At 35.8% G+C, this 21,431-nt stretch overlaps 2 protein-coding genes across 2 annotated transcripts; one reads left to right on the top strand and one right to left on the bottom strand.

The window, feature by feature from the left end:
* The first annotated feature begins 350 nt into the window (after positions 1-350).
* LOC112522279 lies at positions 351-6,402 on the top strand. The gene is made up of 2 exons (XM_025131401.1): positions 351-1,163; positions 5,188-6,402. Exons 1-2 carry the CDS (start codon positions 480-482, stop codon positions 6,166-6,168), a joined length of 1,665 nt encoding a protein of 554 aa, XP_024987169.1. The 5' UTR covers positions 351-479; the 3' UTR covers positions 6,169-6,402.
* A 7,614-nt stretch (positions 6,403-14,016) lies between these two features.
* On the bottom strand, positions 14,017-16,431 carry LOC112522198 (probable pectinesterase 68). The gene is made up of 5 exons (XM_025131296.1): positions 16,196-16,431; positions 15,833-16,022; positions 15,536-15,742; positions 14,431-14,669; positions 14,017-14,191 (listed from the first exon to the last, which is right to left on the bottom strand). Exons 1-5 carry the CDS (start codon positions 16,429-16,431, stop codon positions 14,035-14,037), a joined length of 1,029 nt encoding a protein of 342 aa, XP_024987064.1. The 3' UTR covers positions 14,017-14,034.
* Positions 16,432-21,431: the final 5,000 nt, after the last annotated feature.

Below are 21,431 nucleotides of genomic sequence, written 5' to 3'. Positions count from 1 at the left end.
GCCACAACTTGCACTTCCGTCACTTGCGGAGGTGTCGGGACATTTACAGATTTGTTATCTTCTTGCTGGTTTAGAATTTTCTTTTTGCATTTTAACTCCTCTATAAACTGCAGCTATCACTTGTGGAGGTAGTGACATTTTAATGATTTTAGAAAAAAAATAACTTAAAAATAAAAACATACGTCGAAAATGACCATTTTAATTAATTTATTTAAAAGAATGCCATTAATTATTTACATTTTTTAATAAATAATTGCAATAATTTTACATTTAATTTAAGTGAAAAAAAATTACGACACTATAAAAGGTTGGTTTATTAAATTGTGAAGGTTTTGATGATTGTGATTTGTGTTGTGGCATGGAACCCTAACTGATTATCATCATCCGATTGTTCTTCGTTACCTCACAATCGAGGAGCGCAACTGATACAAAACCCTAATTCCATTATATCTACACCAGCAGCAAAGCAATCTCCATCAATGGATTTATCCAAACTCCCCGATGCCCAACGCCAACAACTCGAACAACTACAAAAACAGTTTCAGGAACATCAAGCTCAACAAAAGAAACAAGAAGAATCTGCTTCTGCTGCCGCAGCCGCAGCCGCCGCCGTGCAACAACAACCACCCGCCTATGATCCATCTCAGGTTCATCAATCGTATGATACGTCCCAGGTTTACGATCAATCGTACTATTACAATTACAATTACCAAGACCAATCACAACAACAGCAGCCACAGCCGCAGCAATACGATGCTTCTTATTACCAAAACTATTATTCGAATGCGTATCATCAACAACAACAACAACAACAACAACATCAGTATACGCACCCGGAGACGTCGGCGGCTACGGCGTATACGGTGCCGAGTGAGCAACAACGTAATGAAGGATCTGTATCATCAGGGTTAGGGCATGTGCAGGTGCAGGATCCGTATGTTGATCCGAGTAAACAGGTAAATTTGGGTGGGACGCAACCAAATCCTGGCTACCCTGTTCCTCCAGGGCTTAATGCTGCTGCGGCCGCGGCTGTGGCAGCCTTGTCTCAACTGACGCAGTTTGCTGGCACTATGGGTGCTGCTGAGAGGGCAATAGGTGGTGGAGGGTATGGTCCCCCAATGGCCGGTGGGGGACATTACGGTCAGGGTCCTTTTCGTCCTCCGGTATGTTGGTTGTACATTTTTGCCTACTTTAGCAATTATCTTATGTTCAAAGTTATTGGAGATATAAAAGTAAAAGTTGCCGTTGTTTTGTAACCTGTTTGATCACCTTGATTCAGGATTGATTTAACTTGGGCATTAACATTTGTTTGTGGAGTAGTTCTTCCATTTTAGCAATGGGAATTAGGAGCTTAAATTTAGAGATATTGCCCTGGTATTGCTAGTGGTAGGCTAGCACATTGTTGCACTTACATACATATGTGCACAAGGCTTGACTCTAGCCCGAATAGTGAGTTAAAGATGTGTAGCTGAAGGTAGTTTAAATGCAATATCACAATGTGGGTCTTTATTGGAATCTGTAAATGAATTTACTAATATTTTTATATAACAATTAACCACATTGATAAGGGATTTTCCTATATCTGGCTAAAGTACAAATGGCAAGTAGGTACATTTACATGTAGAATTGAGAAAGTTTGTGATGTTGCTCAGTCTATTGAAGAAGCTGTGTTAACATATATGTTGAACTGAAGCTTTTACTTTTGATGTGGTAAATGAAATAGATCACATGAAGGGTCCATGTTACTGAAGGCTTTCATTTAGGGTGATGAAAATCATTTGTGCATGTATGTGTTTGCACATATATGTTGTTCAAAATTTTCCATGACGAGGTATCAAGTCTGGAAGCCTGCTGTTTTTTGTAGAGGACAGCATAATTTGACTTGCATAAAATTGATGTTATGACTATATCAAGTGTCCACCGTTCAGGATTTACATGTTTGGGGAACAGCATATGACTATATCAAGTGTCCACCGTTCAGGATTTACATGTTTGGGGAACAGCATACTTGTTCATGTATTCCTGGCAGTTGCGAGGTCACAAAAAAATTCAATTTTCTTTGGTGCTACTTTTAGGGATGAGTCTTGGATCAACGGTTAAGGTTGCTCCTCTATAAGTGGAAGATCGTGGGTTCGAGCCACATAGACCTAAGCAAGAAGACTTCCCTCATCAACCCTCGCAAAGCTGAGGAGTGTTGGTGGTGCTACTTTTTGTCCATGAACCCATTACCATCTTAACCGATGATGTTTGTAGGCGAAACATTTGTGAGCCAGATGTCCTGAGCGAAAGGTGCCTGTGGCATATAGCTGATAATCTATTTAGCATGTTATTGGAATTTAATGATGATCTCATCATATCGGATCCTAAACGTTTATGCTTATAGCATCAGCAAGTGTTTCTATCCTGTTTGCTTCTAGGTAGTCCATCAGTGAGTGTGTGTATCAGGTGCTTGAGTTTGACAGTGTAAAATACCGAAATGTGGGTGCATATATGTATGTTTATTCCATGCATGCATTTTCTTTTTGTTAAAATAGATGACAAAAGTAAATTAACGAAGGAAGAGGACAGAAATATTTTAGTTCATAAGCATCCTTCAAAGTACTTGTAGCTATAATAAAGTTATTTGAAATGAAGGAACAGTGGACATAAAATGCTAGTTGTCAAGATCAATAACTAAAAGAAATTAAATGCATCATAAAGACATACCAGTCATCATGATCAAATTAAAAACTATTTCTTCAATCACCGTCACAACCACCACCACCATTAAGAAATATGGCTTTTAATTCTGATTCATTATGTCAAAGTTAATGTGAAGGATGTTAAATTGGACACCTATCATAACCATTTAGCACCTGATACAACCAAACACCTGTATTGGTTCTTCCTAGATTCATCCGGACAGTGTCCCTCCTATTCTTATCTTTGACTGGTTATGGTTCAAATTGAATGTCCTTTTGGATAGAAAGTCATCATTTGATCCGGATGTAAATCACAAATTTCACATATATAGAGCCAGTGTTCTAGTATTATCCTATTTTATGTCATCTACTCCAACATTTGGATGCCTTACATTATGCTAACATTAGAATTACTATCATGGCTACCTCCATGGTTGTAAAATTAATGTTTCTGAACCACAAGGGTGGTGCCTGATTGGTTTGAGCTTGGCTCCAAAGGTCAAAAGTACCAGGAGGTCCCAGGTTCAAATCCAAGGAGGAATAAAAATCCCCTTGTGGCCACGGAGGTTCAAATGCGGCGACTCCGGGCTATCTGCAAAGCAGGTGGTCGCTCTGGGATTAGTCGGCTCGCATAGCGGGTTGGATATCCAGGTTAATAAAAATAAAATAAAATAATGTTTCTGGGCAACAGGATTTCAACCAACAAGCATCTTTGCTTGTTATCTATTATGGATTTCGAGAGATCATCATAAAAGCAAACTGAATGAATTTTTTATGCTCTCTTTGGACTTGCATAACTGTTCAGGTTTTTGTTAGAGAGTTATGTGTGGAGAGCGAGCTTTAAGGTTCATGCTGCTCAATGGCCCTGAACAGAAATGATGCATTTGAGGATGTGGAACAACGGTTGTTTCTTTCACTTTTAGTCTCTTTCTGTCTGGCTAAAGGCAACAAGGTAGTGAAGGTGGAGGAATGAATTTGTTCAAAAGAGTAATAAAGGTAATACATATGATATTTGACAAGAGGAAGCTGTTGTTCCAAAACATCAAGTAGGTTAGCGGTATGCTTGAGAATCGGACTGATCGACAATCTATCAGGATTCATATTGAGACGTGTTTTCAGTTCCCTTGACTATGAAAGCACTGCTCAAGCTGGTCATATGTGATTCTCAAAACCTATGTGATGTTTTGTAATTTTTTGGGGAGATGTCTACTTGCTTTGAAAGTGAAGACCTTTCAGCTTCAAATGGAAGATATGAGCATTAGACATGGGTCTCATTTATATTTTTTTTTGTCTGACAGAACTTGATACTGAAATTAGTAAAATGGTTTAGCGAAGGGAGCTGACTCATTTCTGGGTGACCAAGTTACAATATCAAGGGATGAGTGGTGGGAATTTCTTATAAGCATCTGTTTTGCTTGAGTAGCTTAGTTTGACTTAAACTTGTATTGTTTTTCTGGTACCAGGTTTACACAGGTTGTCTAACTCTCTATATAGGCCATAGACACAATCACATAAATTGTTGCTAGACTTGAGATTTTTCACAATAAACCACATTGTGTAGATCAACAGTGCTATAATGGTTGACAAAAAGGGTAGGATAAATATTTGAAAGGAAGAGTAGAATTGGTACAGGAAAGCACCTGAAGTGCATGTCTTAATGTACAAAAATGTGTGGAGACTGCCTGATGTCCATGTGGTTTGGTGGCTCAGTTTTACTCTGTGGTGATGGCTCATAGTTTACAACCTCTGAATATTTTAACATCAATCATAATTATATCTCCATTATGTGCTGGGGTGTTTTGTGAAACTTTTTCTTTCAATCAACTTGCTCTGCAATCATAACTGATCTAGTTGATTCCATAAATTAATAATATGGGGTTTTTGCCTTGGATAGGACAAGTTCTTTTTTAAATTAAAAAAATTAATATGTTTGAACATTTATTTTTCTATGCCTTGATACATAATGAATTGGTGTTCCATAGATTCGTTTTTCTACATGAATAAGAACAATTTATCTTCCTCTGATGTCACTAAAGCCCATGAGACTTGTTAGCAATGATATGGTGACTTCTATTGGTTGAAGCAACTCAAGCAAGTAATATGTGTCTTCTGTTTACCTTTTTTTACACACACACACACACATATAAGTATTTACAGACAAAAGTATTCGGTTATTGGGGGAAGAAGAATTCCGCTTCCGTTCGATTAAGCTTCCTTACTATTAATCTGGAAAGTCAGTCACTAGCCCTGCCTTCGGCATCCCCCTCAAATGAAGCATGTCCAAAAGTAAACCAACCCTATAAAGGTCAATTCCCTAGGTTTATCTAGAAAATGTCCATGAAAGAATGAATTTAAAATTTTCGTTAACTTTGTAAGAATGAAGCAGTAAAAGATATAGTCTGGCTTATGCCTAATTATGATGCCTTTTGGATTTCTCAATGTGTTTGAAGCATGCTTCTTGATCACTTGCATCTTGGTCTCTGTTAAAATCTCGACTGTTTTGCAGGTTGGTCACTCTCCTTACAGGGGTGGCAATAGACGTGGTGGAGGTTCATTCAGAGGTGGTGGCCGTGGTTTCCGGCCACCAAGTTCTGGTGGCTCAGGTCCACCTTATGGAAGAGGGCGTGGCCGTGGAAGGGGTAGGGGAGGTAGGCATGACCAGTCATCTTCTCATCCTGAAACTTCTGCTGTGGAGGAGGCAAAACCCTCAGAAGGAGCTGAATCTTCAGCACAGCCTAATGTGCAACAACCTATCCGGATTGCATGGTGTGAGTTGTGTAGAGTTGACTGCACCAGCAAGGAAATCCTTGAGCAGCACAAGAGCGGGAAACGCCACAAAAAGAACCTCCATAATATGAAGGGCGCGTTCCAGCCCGCTGCCGAAACACAAAAAGACGAAAACCCTATAACTGATATCGGTTCTGAACATGAAGCAGACAAGCAGACCAAAGTAGGTACTGATGATAACAAAGTAGAAACTGAGGAAAACGACGGCCCAGAAAAGAAACCGTGGATGAAACGCAAAATGAGAGGTGGTGGTCGTGGCGGTGGCCGCGGTGCTAAGAGGCAGAGGCAGGGTGCAAATGGCCCACCAAAGCCCAAAATAGTGATCCCATTGATGTGCGACTTGTGCAATGTGAAGTGCGATACACAGGAAGTCTTTGACCGCCATGTTGCTGGCAAGAAACACGTTGCAAAGCTGAAAAGGTTCGAGGGCCACCAAGCCATGTATGGTCCAACAGCGGTTCAGGCTCTTTACCCTCCTAACCCTCTTTCACAAACCTTAGGCCCTCAACCAACCTATTATGGTGCACCAACCTCATATTCAGCTCCTCCTGATGCACATATCCCACCATCCCATCAAACCCAGAACCCTAACCCACAACTCGCAGATGCTCCACTTGAATTTGGCACCCAAAATGCTGCAAATGAACCACAAGCTGCACCAGTATCAACAGGAGAAACACAAGCTGGCAATGGAGTTTAATAATAATTGGCTACTATGGAGTTTCAGGTAAACTTGAGTTCTAAATTTACATATGTGTTCAAAAAAGACATTGTTCTTTTGGGGGATGTTTGTTTCTGGACATGTAGGAAAAGATGGGATCTTTCATACTTTTCAGTGAGCAACAGTGCTTGCTATAATCAATTGTATTTCATGTAGTGGAAGGTTATACCATGCTCTGAATTCATCAGTTCTACAAATGGATATGTTTTGTGTCGAACATTTTAGTGAAATCCTCCTTCAGGTTGGGCAATGACCGGGTTCTTGAACCACAAAACTTGTCCGGTTCAAGTATAAAGGACCAACGACTGCAAAGGACCGGGTCTGAATTGGTTTTAGTTTCCAGACCAATGACTGGTCCGAAAAAGAACCGGACGGTCTTAGGAATGGTCCATAGCATGGTCAAAAACTGAGGCCTTGTTAGAAAAGCCTCTTTATCAACCTCTGAAACCCATCAATCGATCTTAAACCAACTAAATGGCATCTATATTTTTGTATCATGTGGTGGGTGATCCGACGGTGGGGAAGCTGAAGCTGGTTGCGTTCACCGTGAATGAGACGGTGGAGGCTGCGATTAAGGAAATTGGAAAGTCGACGGTGTGCGAGATAGTCGTTTGGAAGAGGAAGTCGCTGCAGAAGGGTTTGATTGAGAACGTAGAAATGAGGCACCAAGAGATTTGTGGGTATCCTCAATTTACTTAAACGATCAAGAGAAAGTGTTAGGCTTGACGTCTAGTAAAATTACACAAAGTAACTCATGAAATAGGCAAGATAGTTCATTTAAAGTGTTATCCGAACCGCAATAGCAATAGCGGTACAATACCATGAACCATAACATGTTGTCTCAACTTGGACATTATACACAATAAACATCTCTCGATGACGGGGGAGACCCGTTTCCATCAAGGTGGTAGGAACACAAAAGTATTGCCACAAGATGATGTTATTGGGACTACACCTCAGGTTCACAGTTTTAGTCTCAAACCCCCATATAGCTTTAGTGTCTACTCCAAAGAGTTTCACCTCAAGGACTCCATCCAAGTTTCACTTCAAGATTCCCAATAGATCTTTAATGTCTACTTACTAGAAATCGAAAGGAATTGATATAACATAATTGTCTCAACAACTCACCTAATCCACGTGCATAAAGATTTAGGATTAGGGTCCAATATAACCACATGTGCACATTTATAATCATAATTTCCTCATCGGATGAACATAGAAGAGTCAAGAATCTTACCGAGTAAGAGCGATGAGAATGATGGAGAGTCTTACCCGGTAAGTGAGGATGACGACTCTCACCCAGGTAAGCGTTTACCCACTAAATTGTTGCATTCGATATGTTTTGATATACCAAAATGTTACGCATCAAAATAAATCATAGTGTTGACTCCTATCGGTAAGCGTTTACCGGGTAAGCAATTGGGTAAACGGCCTCTTAGCAAAGGTGAACTCATTTGCTAGGTTTTTAGTGAAAACCTAAAAAACCAAGCAAAATCCCAAAGAAGGATGAAGACTTCAAGATTGACTAACCCAATTGAGTCCTTGGATCTTGAAGGGAGGTAAATGCTTGAAAAGAAAACCTAATCACCTTGCTCTTAATGTTACCATCGAACAGCGACGGACCCAGCTATGTAGTATAGGTTGCACGTGTCATCGTATTATTTCTCTGTCGAAGGGTAAAAATTTGAGATTCGTGGACGGTGCAATCGTATTAATTTGTTGTGTGCCACCATATGTATTTTGAAACTACAATGAGAACAAGTTTTATTTGGTAGAGTTGATTTGTAGGACTTTTATTCCACCCCAGACCCAAGTTCGAATCTTGTTAGTGTATTTTTTTAGTCAAATGTTGTTACCATTTGAAAAAAATTCCATATATTTTTTTCTTATGGTTAAATGGTGCCACCATTTGAAAAAATTTATAGGTCCGTCCCTGCCATCGAATTTAAAGAAGTGAGAGAAAGTGGTTTGGGAGGAGAGAGAGAGAGAGTAGGTTATGTTTGCGATTCACAATTCAGATTTTCGGAAAATCTTAGAAGAATGATTTTGTTTTGAGTAAATATGATATGTTATTTTGTTATTTTTGAGATATTTTATTGTTTTAATTTGATTTTTTTTCAATATATTATATGGTATGAACTTCATATTTTGTTTTATTTATTACTTGATGTCAGGGCCTCTAAAAAGATTGGAACAATATATTGAATAACAAAAGCATAACGAAAAGAAAACCCCATGGTTGCCTTTGCTGATGTCCGTGTTGGATGTGTCTGCTAGGTGTTCAGAGATGATAGAAAAAAATCAGTTCCAGACAGTCGGGCCGTAATCAGTCCTAGACTGTCGAGCCGTAACCGGTCTCAATCGGTGTGGGCCAGTCTGGACCAGTTTGGCCAAGTATACATAGTTTGTAGTAGCATTGACTTGCGGTTTGATTTTTGGTATGACTCTGAATTAGTAAAATTAAACCTTTCAAGTAACTAAACATTCAATTACGTTAGGATCACACAAGTTTCCTTATTAGAACACTCTTAAATGAAATGTCTAACTGACATGCGCTATCAAAGGAATGAGAAGCTTTACAAGCGGAAGATGAAGAACAATACGAAGATTACCAATTTAATCCAGTATTTTGCTTTTTTATTGGATTAAAGTTAGATCAAAGACAGATAGATCCTTATTTTGGAATGACTGGATTAGCTCCCTTTGAAATTCTGTAAGCAATCTGTGCATCTCTAGCTTCTCGCTAGTTTCTGGTTTTTTCTTAATAAAGGGGTCTTTTTGCTGTAGAAAAAGCATCGTGAGATGTGTGTGACTTTTTTGTATGGTTAGTTTATATGACCAATAACTGAATACATGTTATGTATGAAGAACAGTATTTTAGGTATGTGTATGGGTACACATGCCAAGACGCCAATTCAGTTAGGGCTTCTTGTACTGTATACAAGTGTATCGTGTGTCCCACACTACACAAATGAGCTTAAGGGGTCACAATACGGATTATATGTATGTGCATGTATATGTTACTAAATGGTTAACTATCTTATGAAAATGTTACAACGATATGATGTATATTCTAAATGATCTTTTTAATGTGATCAGTATGAACGACAATTCGATACCTATGATGATGTTTTTGCATGCTATGCTTTAGATATTTTAACACAGAAACTATGCACTCACACGAGCTTATCACCTGACTAGTGATACGTATCTTAGGAGAAGGCATGAGCATTGGTGGCAAGGGAAAAGAGAAACTTTAGGGGCCTTTGGTACGCGTAAATTATTGGACTAGACTATACAACATTGGACAGGACAAGAGGATGACGCTAGACAGAACAAGACGGGACTGGGCATGACGAGACTATACAAGACGGAGCTAGACAGAACATAATTGGACATGACAAGAGGGCAGGATTAAATAGGATTGGATGGGACTAAACAAAAGGGCAGGGCTAGACATGATTGAAGATGATAAGTGTTTGTCTAGTATTTCGTACAACTAGGATTAAATAGGATAGAACTAGACAAATTGCCCCTAAAAGTTATATAATGATTTTATATATCATATAATAGTTATAAATTACACAAATAAAGTAAATATAAAATAATTCAGTTTATAAACGTTTTTACACAATTTCTATTTTATAAAATAATACCAAATTTGAATGGAAATTTTGATATAATTGAAAATAATTTAAAAAAAAAACCCGATTAGTACAAAGGAAAAAGTATGTTATATTAAATTTGGAATATCTTTATCAATTGGTTGAGGTATAGTAAAGATTGTTGCAAAAACAATGATTGAGGAAGTAGAGGAAGTGGTGATTAGTGGATGGTGGTGGTTGTAGATGATGTTAAGATGGTGTATGGTCATGGTGTTGGTGGTAGAGACAGTGGTGGTTGGTGGAGCTAGCTCACTATGTTAGTGGCGATGGATGGTGGTGGTCGGTGGCTGATGGTGGTTATGGAGGTTGTGGAGGAGATTGTTGTAGTAGAGGCGTGTTGGGATATATGAGCCATACACTCAGCAGAGAATAATCGTATCCTTCCAATGATCCATACGAAACGGGGTAGGATGGGTGTTTCAAAATTTTACCAGTACGACCAACAACCCTTTGATGTCATATTTGAATCTAGCAACGAACTCAGTCCATTGCCTCCACGGTATCCACGCAGATGCACTGAATCCACTTGACGTCCTACATTGAGTGAGGAGTTCATCCTCCTTCTAGAATGCTAGATACAGTCTCCAACTTCTTGGAGGAAAGGAAGAACAATTTGCAAGGCATAGAGAAAGAGAGGGTCCTATGAACAATTCTTACTGATCCTTTTTCATCTGAAAAACCAACAACATTTGCAATGGCCTCTCTCTATTTGTATGTGTGTAAATGAACAGTACATATCTCATAGGTATTCGGCAGGAAAAGTAGCTCAATCCTTTTTGAGGATCTCATATTGCCTTTTCCTTTACATAACGATCATGTCGACAGGTCTCTACTTGTCAATCATGTCCCAAAAAGAATCTGATTCCATAAAAACGTATGGAACAAGATTCAAATAAGACAAAATAGTTAAACTATTTTAATTATTTATTCTCCTTATTCAGATATACATTTTATGCACATGACTCATTGAGACTTTATCGCGTTGGCAATAATTATAAATCATATTCATAATTATAAACGAATAGCACATCTATCAATACATCATCGTTATCCAAATGCTAAAGTTTGGTGATTCAATTAATCAACAAATGATATGATCATTATCAGTGAACAAATTTATGTCCCTTTGATGTGTCATCCTTGTTATGTTCGATCCTTAGTTTCTAGATTTTGACCACATGAGAAACGTCTATGACATTCATATGACATCCAATAAAACGTTCCCGTAGCAAGTCACATCCAACACAAGATCCCATCTTGTATCTAAATGTGGATTTTATATCTCTATACAAATCCCTGCATACACTAGTCGAACCGTATTAATTCAACCTCAACCTAAATAATACTTAACTAGGGATATTTTAAAATACATTATTATGAGGTTATTATTACGTTTAAATATAACAAAAAATAATCCATAAACATAATAATTAGGCAATGCCTAATAAATATCATGACACAATGTTCAAACAAAATCATTAAATTATTGGCTTTTGGGCGTACACACTAACAAGGAGGAGGTGGTTGCCGGTGGTAATGGTGGTGGTGATAGACGGTGGTGGTCGGTGGTTGATGATGGTTGTGGAGGTGGTGGAGGAGGTTTAGTGGAGAAGGAGGTAGAGGTGGCCGACGGTTGCTACTAGTGGCGGCGGCGGCTGCGACTAGCGATGGTGAATATTAAAACAAATACCATATCAAGGTTATATATCAAAGGAGGGTAGATTAGTACTATTTTAGTTTCTGTCTCATCATCGTCCCATCTTGTTCAACCTATTTTGGTGGAACAAGAAAAGGCCTTGTTTATCACACAATGTCACATCTTGTACCATTGTTGTATATGTCCCATGGTGCGCCAAACATGGAACAATAAGTTCTTTTCCTGTCCCATATCGCGCCAAACGTGTAACAGTGAGTTTTTATCTCATCTTGTTCTGTCATGTTCGATGTACCAAACGTAGTCTTAGTTGTGTGCTAAAGCTAGACATGATTATATTGCATCCGTTTCAGTTTTTCCAGTTATTTTGTTTGTTAGTATGTTGAAAACTAATTGTATCTATACTTGGCCTTTGTTGAGTTGATTGACTTCATTCCAATTTCAGTTTTACTGTGTAAGATAATTTCATGTCTTTTGTTTTTAATTGCTCGTGTTCATAATACAAGTCGTTAGTGCATGTCGTCCTGCCCCTAGAAGAGACAGTACGTACGAGTGTGACAATCTGCATACTTGTAGTTTTCTTTGAGCTTTGATGTGGTGTTATAGACATCGCTAACGCTCAAGAATGACGCTATAGTTTCACGTTCCATATGCATCTTTGTAGATGTCCACAACATTAGGTCAACAGTTCAAATCGCTCCAAGGTCATTAACGATTTTTTGGCTATTCTCAAGACCCCAGAGATTAATCAAAGTGCGTGAAAGCTGACTCAGACACTCATAGATAACGAATATACACATACACACACTACAATAAAATTGACTTTATAAGTAGCTTAAATTGTTTAGACGTCATAATAGAATACTTTACAGAACTTAGGTTTATAAAACCAAACTATAAAATGTCATATCTAAAAACGTTACAATAAGTTTATAGAATGTGTTTAGGCATATAATAATTTCTTAGGTAGTTTTTAAAATAAAGTGTTCTATTAGCTATTTTATATACCACTTTTGAGAAGTGTCCTATAGACGTGTTTTATAGAAGAGTTTGTGTTTATAAGACATTTTTTCAAACAATGTCGTATAAAACAGTTAATATGACATTTTATTTTAAAAGTGTCATAAAAAACTTGTTAAGACGTTTAAAAACGTCATATAAATCTATTGTAACGCTTTTAATCAGATGTTTTTTGGTTTGATCCTATAACTGAATAAAACATTTTTTAGGATGCTTCTTAACTTCAAACGTCCAATAAAATCAATTTTATTGTAATGACACCATATTTTATTGTGTAAAATTCGTGAAGAGGTTGACTATTTGACGAGAAATTACTAACATTTAATAGATAAAACAATATCGATCATCATGTAAAACTCGTACACATGGACGAACCTACCATGGTGGTTACGGTGGCACGTGCCACCGTATTATTCCTTCGTCGAAGGGTAAAATAATTTAGGTTCGTGAAATGTGCAACCATATTAATCTGTTGTGTATCACCGTATGTATTTTAAAACTACAATGAGAACAAGTTTTATTTGGTAGAGTTCGTTTGCAAGGCTTTTATTCCATCCCAAACCCAAGTTCGAATCTTGTTAGGGGCCGTTTACCAAACACTTAACCGATAAGCGCTTACCAGTAAATTTAACACTATCATTTACTTACTGGATAAGATTTTAGTCCACCAAAACGGTATCGTATGCAACAGTTTACCCGATAAGCGCTTACCGTGGTAAGAGTCATCGCCTCATTTAACGAGTAAGACTCTTGGTACTTGTCTCGCTCTTACACTGGTAAGATTCTTGATCCTTACCATATTCATCCGGTAAGGTAAAATGATTTGGTGTTCACTTATCCGAGTAAGCGTTTGGTAAACGGCCCCTTAGTGTTATTTTCTTAGTTAAATAGTGTCACCAATTGAAAAAATTTCTATATATTTGTTCCTTATAGTCAAACGATGCCACTGTTTGAAATTTTTTTCCTTATAATTTTTTCTTATAATCAAATGATACCATCATTTGAAAAAAATTCTGAGTCCGGACCTGCTCATACAACAAATGCATAATATATAAAGTAAGTGTTCAAACTGTGTCTTAAAATACAAAAAATGTGTAAACCAAATCAATATATATATATATATATATAATATATATATATATATATATATATATAACAATGATGTAACAAATTTCTCTTAATAAATACAATAACATCTATAAAAATATATAAAAGTGGAGATTATTAATTTCCTATATATATAAAAAAAATAATAACTATAAGGGTAATGCCTGATTTATTTGAGCTTGAGATCCAAAGGTCAAAAGTGTCTGAAGATAATCCAATGAGGAATATAAATCTCTTTGTGGCCACGGAGGTTCAAATGCAGTGACTCCGGCTATTTGTAAAGCAGGTGGTCATCTTGAGATTAATCAGCTCGTATAATGAATTGAATATTCAAGTTAATAAAAAATTAATAATAATAATAATAAAACGAATAAATAAATAATGGTGTGAAGAAAAAATCTAAGCATCAGAGGGGGCAATCCAGTGTCGTCCATTGACAAAGCTCTTCACGAGAAATTTATGGGCAGATTCGTAATCTAACTCTCGGGCCCACGATACTCCTCGGACTGCTGCTGCCCCTGGCCCCCAGCATCTGTACACTCCAAAATACGCTGTCCTGTCATTAAAAACGAGGCTAAAACTGTAAGTTCACCCCAGCTAACCAGGGGTAGTTTCGTCAATTTCTTTGAAGGAGATATATATGTTTTTCATGTGTTACATTGACTTCTATATTATTTGAATTTTTTTTACAACGATAACTTGGATTTTTTAAGATAACAGTTAGGAAAATGTATATATAATATATGGTTTTGGTTTAACGAAAAATAAAAGATTGAATCGTCGTGGGGCACCTACTTGCTTTTATTGCCCGTATGGTCCCAATCATCCCAACCTCCATGGGCAACCACGTCATCGAAATAGGTGTACGAGTAGACAATCCGAGAGTACTGACCCATGGCTCGACCAACGTACAATGGCCCGGTACCTGTCACCTTACACCCCACGAAAGCAAAACCGCTCTTGTCGTCTGGTATTCTTCTATCCTGTGCTGCTATCGATCCAAATCGTTTTGCTATCGAATGCAGCTCGCAATCCTGAATCACCCTCAGACATGTACTCACGTTATAGATGGTAAAAAAAAAAAAAAAAAACGGGACGATGTTTACGACAATCGAAATATATGAAATTACTGTTTTACCCTTGAAAAAGCTACATATCTAGAGGGCTTTCATGTAAAAGTACCTTTTGGTCCTTTGAAAAAATGAGTACCCTAGTGGGATACCACTCGTGTAGATCAACTTGCATGCTGACACCAAACAAAAACCCACAAAGGCACACGAGACAAAAAAAACATGCAGCCTTTTCAACTCCTATATTTTCTATTCACCCCCTCGTCTTTTGAAAATGTTCATTTTTTACCTCTTTCATATATACATGCCACTAAAAATGACCCAAGAATTTTTAGACACGGTGACACCATATAAAACGGTTGTACATTTCACGAAATTAATTTTTTTTACCTTACCACGGAGGAACAATACGTCTATGATGTCTATACTACACAATGAGATACCAAATATTGTGTGTTTGGTTAATTCTTGGGGGAAAAAAAAGCAAGTCAATGAATGTTAAAATTTATAGGACACTATTTGAAAAACTGTCATATAAAAACAAGTGTCCTATAAAAAATTGAGTTTATAGAACAATTTCTTAAAAATGTTCTATAAAGTTGCTAATGCGACATTTTGTATCAAAAATGTCCTCAAAAACTTGTTAAGACGTCTAAAAGCGTCATATAAACTTATTACAACATCTTTAGATAGAAGGACGCTTTATATTTTTGTCCAATAAATTAAGTCCTATAAAAAGTCTATTGGGACACTTATTAGAGATTATGAGTGTCCTATAAACCCAATTTTGTTATAGTAACGTAAAGGAATTCGAAAAAAAGCATGCTTACTTTGTACATGGATCGACCATTGCCAAAAATGAAGTCTATGGAACCCTCAATATAACACTCCTTGAAATAGTGACGACCTGCGTCGTCACATAAAGTATCCTGCGCCCCATAGAATCCACACCCGGAAAAATATGCTTTATCGCCGGAAATACGAAACGCCGCCGCTTGCCACCCATGCATTCCCGGCATTGGCGCCGGCGCCGTATTCTGCACCACCATTTCATCATCAGCTTAACTACGACCACTTGTATATATATATATATATATATATATATATATATAACAGATAAATTGTACCTTAAAGCTAATGTTACGGGCAGAGAAATAGTTAGCATAGACGGTGACTGAAGCTGTCTGATAAGTACGCAACTGCTGCCCGTCCGGTCCACGGTCACTTGCTCTGTCATGCCATTCTATCACCGTCGTCTTCCTCCCTTCCCCTTCAAAAGTTATGTACGGTTTAGTCGCCGGAACCACCACCTTTTCTCTGTTCCACCGCCATGCATCATCATATGACGTCACCATTAATTAGCCACATTGATATTGCATGCAAACTTTCATATTCAATAACTCAAAAACAGATTAAAATCTGATCATTAATTTGTTTGCATTATAATTCATATAGTTTTTTTAAGTATCAATGAAATTATATATACGTACACGTAAACACCGGCTGTGATATGAATGAGGATATTCTTCTGGTTATTTGTGGAAACGGAGTCGACGGCGGCCTGAACCGTCGTGTAGTCACCGAACCCATAGATGTCGACGGTGATATGACGGTGGCCGGAGGGACCTACCCACTTGTGGTTGGTGGTGGCGGTGGAGTTTGATGACGTGGGAGTGAAGAAAATGAAGTAGAAGTAGAAGAAGAAGTACAAAACGTAGGCAGCCATTATAGAAGCAAAATGAAGGATGGGTTGGTAAGAGGGTGTTGCATTTATAGAAAGAGAAAGTGTTGTACCAAGTGGAATAAATGTTGTACACAGGACCAGGGAGTTTGTGTGGGTGTCGCTGTAGAGGATAAAAAAACGGTGTAATAACACTTCAATGATTTGCAACGGTCATCTTAACCTTAGTGGCTCGGCTCGGCTCGGCTTCAAACTGCTAAAGATCCGTGACTTTTTATTATTGAAGTTAGCTATTCTGGCTGCTTGTAGTTTGGAATTTTGCAAATTAGCCCCTATAACTTTTGAAATTTTACAAGAATAGGGTTGTTTAAATTCCAATATATTTATGTCGTGGGTTCGATATTATTTTACTATATAATAAAATAATTGTTACATGATTATATAATAAATCTGAATCAAATCGCAACCATAAAAAGATTATAAATCAGTGAGAATTAATTTAAAATATTTTTTATAAGATCTTTTTCATCAATATTTATATCATAATATGATAGTTTCAGATATATTTGTATCACCATGTGAAGCTTTTTTACATGTATTTTTCGTTTCACTAAGTGAACACAAAAAAAAATTACGTATAATTTTTTTATTAAGGTGAATACAAACATATGTGAAACAATATCTTGAATGAAAGCTTTCATGAAAAAAGAAATTATGTAAAAAAATATTTTTATATCGGTTCTCACGAGTTTGTAACTTTTTTGCGGTTCTTTTTTGATTATCGTTCTATGATTATCGTCTTATTTGATTATCGTCAATATATTTAATGTGTAAATAAATTAAAAGTTAAATGCAAATCTGATTTTTGTGATTTATATAAATTAACGAATAAGTTTTGTTACAAGAATTTCCAATGAAGGGCATTCCTATGGTTTCATTTTTATAATGAATATGATCTCTCCTAATAACACCGTCAATTAAAATGGTGCTAGTAAGGGTAGTTTAGTCCATTAACCCTTCCAATCCATCTATTCTCATTTTTTATAACACATTTATTCCCTCCATCAACTTTTATTTTAACAACAGATTTGATCACTCCCTCTACTTTTAGGTGACGTTTGTTTTTTAAGAGGTGCTGAAGTCTGAAGTCTGAATTCATTTCTGATTTTTAAGAGATGGTGCTGAAGTCTGAAATCTGAATCAATCAGACTGTTTGTTTTTTGCGTCTGAAATTTGAAGTTTGAAGATGAGAGATCGAGAGTTGATATGGATCGACAGTTGACAGAGTTGAGAGATGAGAGATCAAGACAGAAGAGTTGATCCAGAGAAATCGAGCGTACAGAGATCAGAGTAGGTAGGCGACGATTTGAAATAAAAGATAATAAGAGGTTTCTCAACCACTTAAATTTTCAGACTTAATAAGAGCTTTTAAGCTCTTAATTGAAGAAGAAAAAAAACAAACACATTGAATCCTCTTATGTCTGACCGATTCAGACTTAAGAGGACATTAAGAGCTTTTTATTAAAAACAAACAACCCCTTAATTTTATGATAGATCTGATCCCCCACTTTAATTAATATACACAAAAAACTATTATGGTTAAATAGATATAATATATATATATATATATATATGGTTGGGTTCACGTGAGACCAAGGGTTTTTCGTGAGACCCGTAAGACCAATTTATGTTCATTGATTAACTTTATAAGCTAATGATCTAATGGTCTAAAGTTGCACGGTGATACTTTTGTGATTATTGAGAAGTCTTGTGGCATTTATGAATGTTCAGATTGTTTGACTGTAGATCTAATCCGAAGGTTGAGAATTGGTTTTACGGGTCTCACGAAAAACCCTTGGTCTCACTTACTAGATATTAACTCTTTTACTTAAACTAATTACATTAAAAATGATTATAGTTAAATGATAAATTATCAAATATAAGCCAAATATATAAAAATACTATAATTTAGAATATTAATGTTATCACAAAGCGATATCGTATGCAATAATTTACCATGGTAAGAGTCGTCGCCCTCACTTACTGGATAAGACTCTTGGTACTTGTCTCGCTCTTACCGGGTAAAATTCTTAGTCCATACCATATTCATCCGATAAGATAATGTGACTTGATGTTCACTTACCCAAGTAAGCATTTGGTAAACGGCCCTTAATAGTTAATAATTTTCAATTTCTTTAACTTTTCATTTAAATATTCTAATAAAAAAGAACACAAAAATATAGTTCAATTTAAATTTTAAATATGATTTCTTTATTGAATAGGTAAACAGTGATTAAAATGGTTCTTATAAAATGATTTTGTAGGTTTGTTCAGTTATTTTGTCAATTTCCAACTGGAAATACACAGATAGTATTAACGTTAAATTTTAGGACTCAAATTTCTGCTATTCACCATAATAACATTAATAATCTTCAGCCTATTAACCTTGAATTATAGCATCCTTACATGTTCAACATAATATTTACCAATTTATCATTCAACTATAATTATTTTTAATTTGTATTAATTAGTTAATTTTTTTTATTAACCTGGATATCCAACCCGCTATGCGAGCCGACTAATCTCAGAGCGACCACCTGTTTTGTAGATAGCCCGGAGTCGCCGCATTTGAACCTTCGTCGCCACAAGGAGATTTTTTTTATTTCTTCTTGGATTTGAATCTGAGACCTCCTGGTACTTTTGATATTTGGAGTCAAGCTCAAACCAATCAGACACCACCCTTGTGGTTTATTAATTAGTTAATTTATATTTTATATCTATTCAACTATAATAATTTTCTGTGTATATTAATTAAAGTAAGGGACCAAATCTGTTACAAAATTGAAGTACAGGGAGGGACCAAATTTGCTAATTAAATGAAAGTTGATGGATGGACCAAATGTGTTATAAAAATGAAAGTAGATGGACATGAAGGGTTAATGGACTAAACAACGCGCTCACAAACACGCCACTTTAATGATGCTATTATTAGAAGTGACCATATCCAGATTTACAATTAACTCATAAATCAGTATTAATAAATAATTAAACAAAAACCGTAAAGGAAGCAAACTAATACAGACTTAAAAATCTTTAAAAAAATTAATACAGACTTAAAAATCTTGATTTTCTAGAAAAAAAAACCCTATAGTTAAAAAACTAGTTTCGATCTCGTGTATTACACGAAGTAATTTAAAAAAATTAAATCATGTCAGGAAATTATCTTACAGATATGAATGATCATCGAAAACCCATATAACCAACTTCACACTATAACTGATATATACATCCAAAGTCATGAAATTGTTATTGGTAATTGTTACATAGTATCAACCCAAGTGATTTATGACCAAAACAAGACTGCAATTTGGTAATTGTGGACTAATAATAGGTTGAAAAATAACCAATTTTGACCATGCAAAGTCAAAATTGAAGTAGGCAGTATCCAGAAAAAAAAAACCACGGAAACGGTGCCGTTTCGCCTAACTTAAGGTGGCGTAGGCTCTTGCAATACTGGTGAGAGTCGGTGGCTTGGCGGCTTGGGCCGAGCCAGCTTAAGAAATTACCTTTTAATTTTCCTTCATATTTTTTGTCGAATAGGCCATCCCTTAGCCCATCCTGTTTAGAGGACCACCTACGGCTAACGTGGGACCCTCTTTCGACTTACAAATTTGAACGTTACAACCGAATAACATTTGCCCTCCATTTTCTTCCCCTTCATGTTTTTTTATCTTATCTTATTTTCTTTTGCCAATAAAATTGATTATTATATTTATATATTTACAAATAAAAAAGTATACACTTCCCCCCCTTTTTTTTCTTTTTTAATTTAGTTATTAAATTCTATAAATTATTACATAAAATACCATAATATAATTTTTATTAGTTTTTAAAATTTTAATAATAAATTAAATGATGTTTTATTATGGTTTTGAAAAGTTTAATGTTTTGATATCTAAAAACTTCAAACATTTAATTGCTTGAGTAACTGGTTTAAGTATTGACTGGTTACCAATGCTGATATGACGAATGATGTGGTATCAAATTCAATATTATTTGTTAACGTGATTAGTGAAATGGATTTTTTGAATTTAAAATTAGTTTCAACTATTTGTAAAAATTATATATTTCGTATAAATAATTATAATATGTAAATTACAATAAAATATATAAATTTACAATCCATGTTACTATCTAAATAATATTGAGTTGGATGTTGCATTCGATTAATTCTTAAACCGGTTACCTATGTATTTAAATGTTTGATAATTCAGATCTTAGGAACTAAAACAAATGTTTTAAAGGTACGTTATTTAAAACATGAATCAAGACAAAGTATGTTATTTTTTCATGCAATTTACCATTTTATTATATGAGTTGAATAAGAAACAACTATTCGAACTCGAGCTCAAACTTAACAATTTCCGAGCTCGTCAAACCATATAAGATCACACTTATTGAACCATTCATGTTTATATATTCATAAATCAATTAATTAAAATTTAAAAATTTAAAAAGAGTTATTGATTTTCAAGCCTCAACTTGTGTTATAAAAACAATCTTTTCAAACTTGAGCTTTTAAACAAGTTAATCGAGTTTTTTTTGAAGTATATAATATTTATATACGGTAAAAATGTAATAAATAAACTCACACACCCTCCTCACATTTGGTGATGTTTGAATCTATGACTTCCTAGGAGGCTAAGGACTACAATACCGGTAGGCCAAAGACTTTTTGGTAAGCTAATCGAGTTTATTGCACAATTCAATAAATAGGTTAATCGATCTCAACTTTGTGTCCATGAACGAGTTTATAAACTTGATTTTAGGCTATAATGTGGAATTCATAATTGTTAAATGAGCATCAGGTTAGAAAATTGGAAAAAAAATATATTTGAATTTGAGTATGATATTATTTTCTCAAGTCGAGCTTCAACGAGGTATTACTCAACTCGACCCGCTAACACCCTTAAACAAGCGACAAATTAAGTCTTTACTAAAGCACTAGAATATATATATATATATATATATATATATATATATAT

This window comes from Cynara cardunculus (genome assembly GCF_001531365.2).
Source record: "Cynara cardunculus var. scolymus isolate 2C chromosome LG 11, CcrdV1, whole genome shotgun sequence".
In the NCBI taxonomy this organism is placed as follows: domain Eukaryota; kingdom Viridiplantae; phylum Streptophyta; class Magnoliopsida; order Asterales; family Asteraceae; genus Cynara; species Cynara cardunculus.
Note: the sequence above shows the minus strand (reverse complement) of the source record. Positions and strands in the feature narration are given on the sequence as shown.

Excerpts from the sequence above, each read along its gene's own strand:
- LOC112522279 (XM_025131401.1), top strand. The coding sequence starts at position 480 with ATGGATTTATCCAAACTCCCCGATGCCCAACGCCAACAACTCGAACAA. Across the intron at positions 1,164-5,187 it reads AGGGTCCTTTTCGTCCTCCG|GTTGGTCACTCTCCTTACAG; the intron begins GTATGTTGGTTG and ends ACTGTTTTGCAG.
- LOC112522198 (XM_025131296.1), bottom strand. The coding sequence starts at position 16,431 with ATGGCTGCCTACGTTTTGTACTTCTTCTTCTACTTCTACTTCATTTTC. Across the intron at positions 15,743-15,832 it reads CCCGTAACATTAGCTTTAAG|AATACGGCGCCGGCGCCAAT; the intron begins GTACAATTTATC and ends ATGGTGGTGCAG. Across the intron at positions 14,192-14,430 it reads CATACGGGCAATAAAAGCAA|GACAGCGTATTTTGGAGTGT; the intron begins GTAGGTGCCCCA and ends TTTTAATGACAG.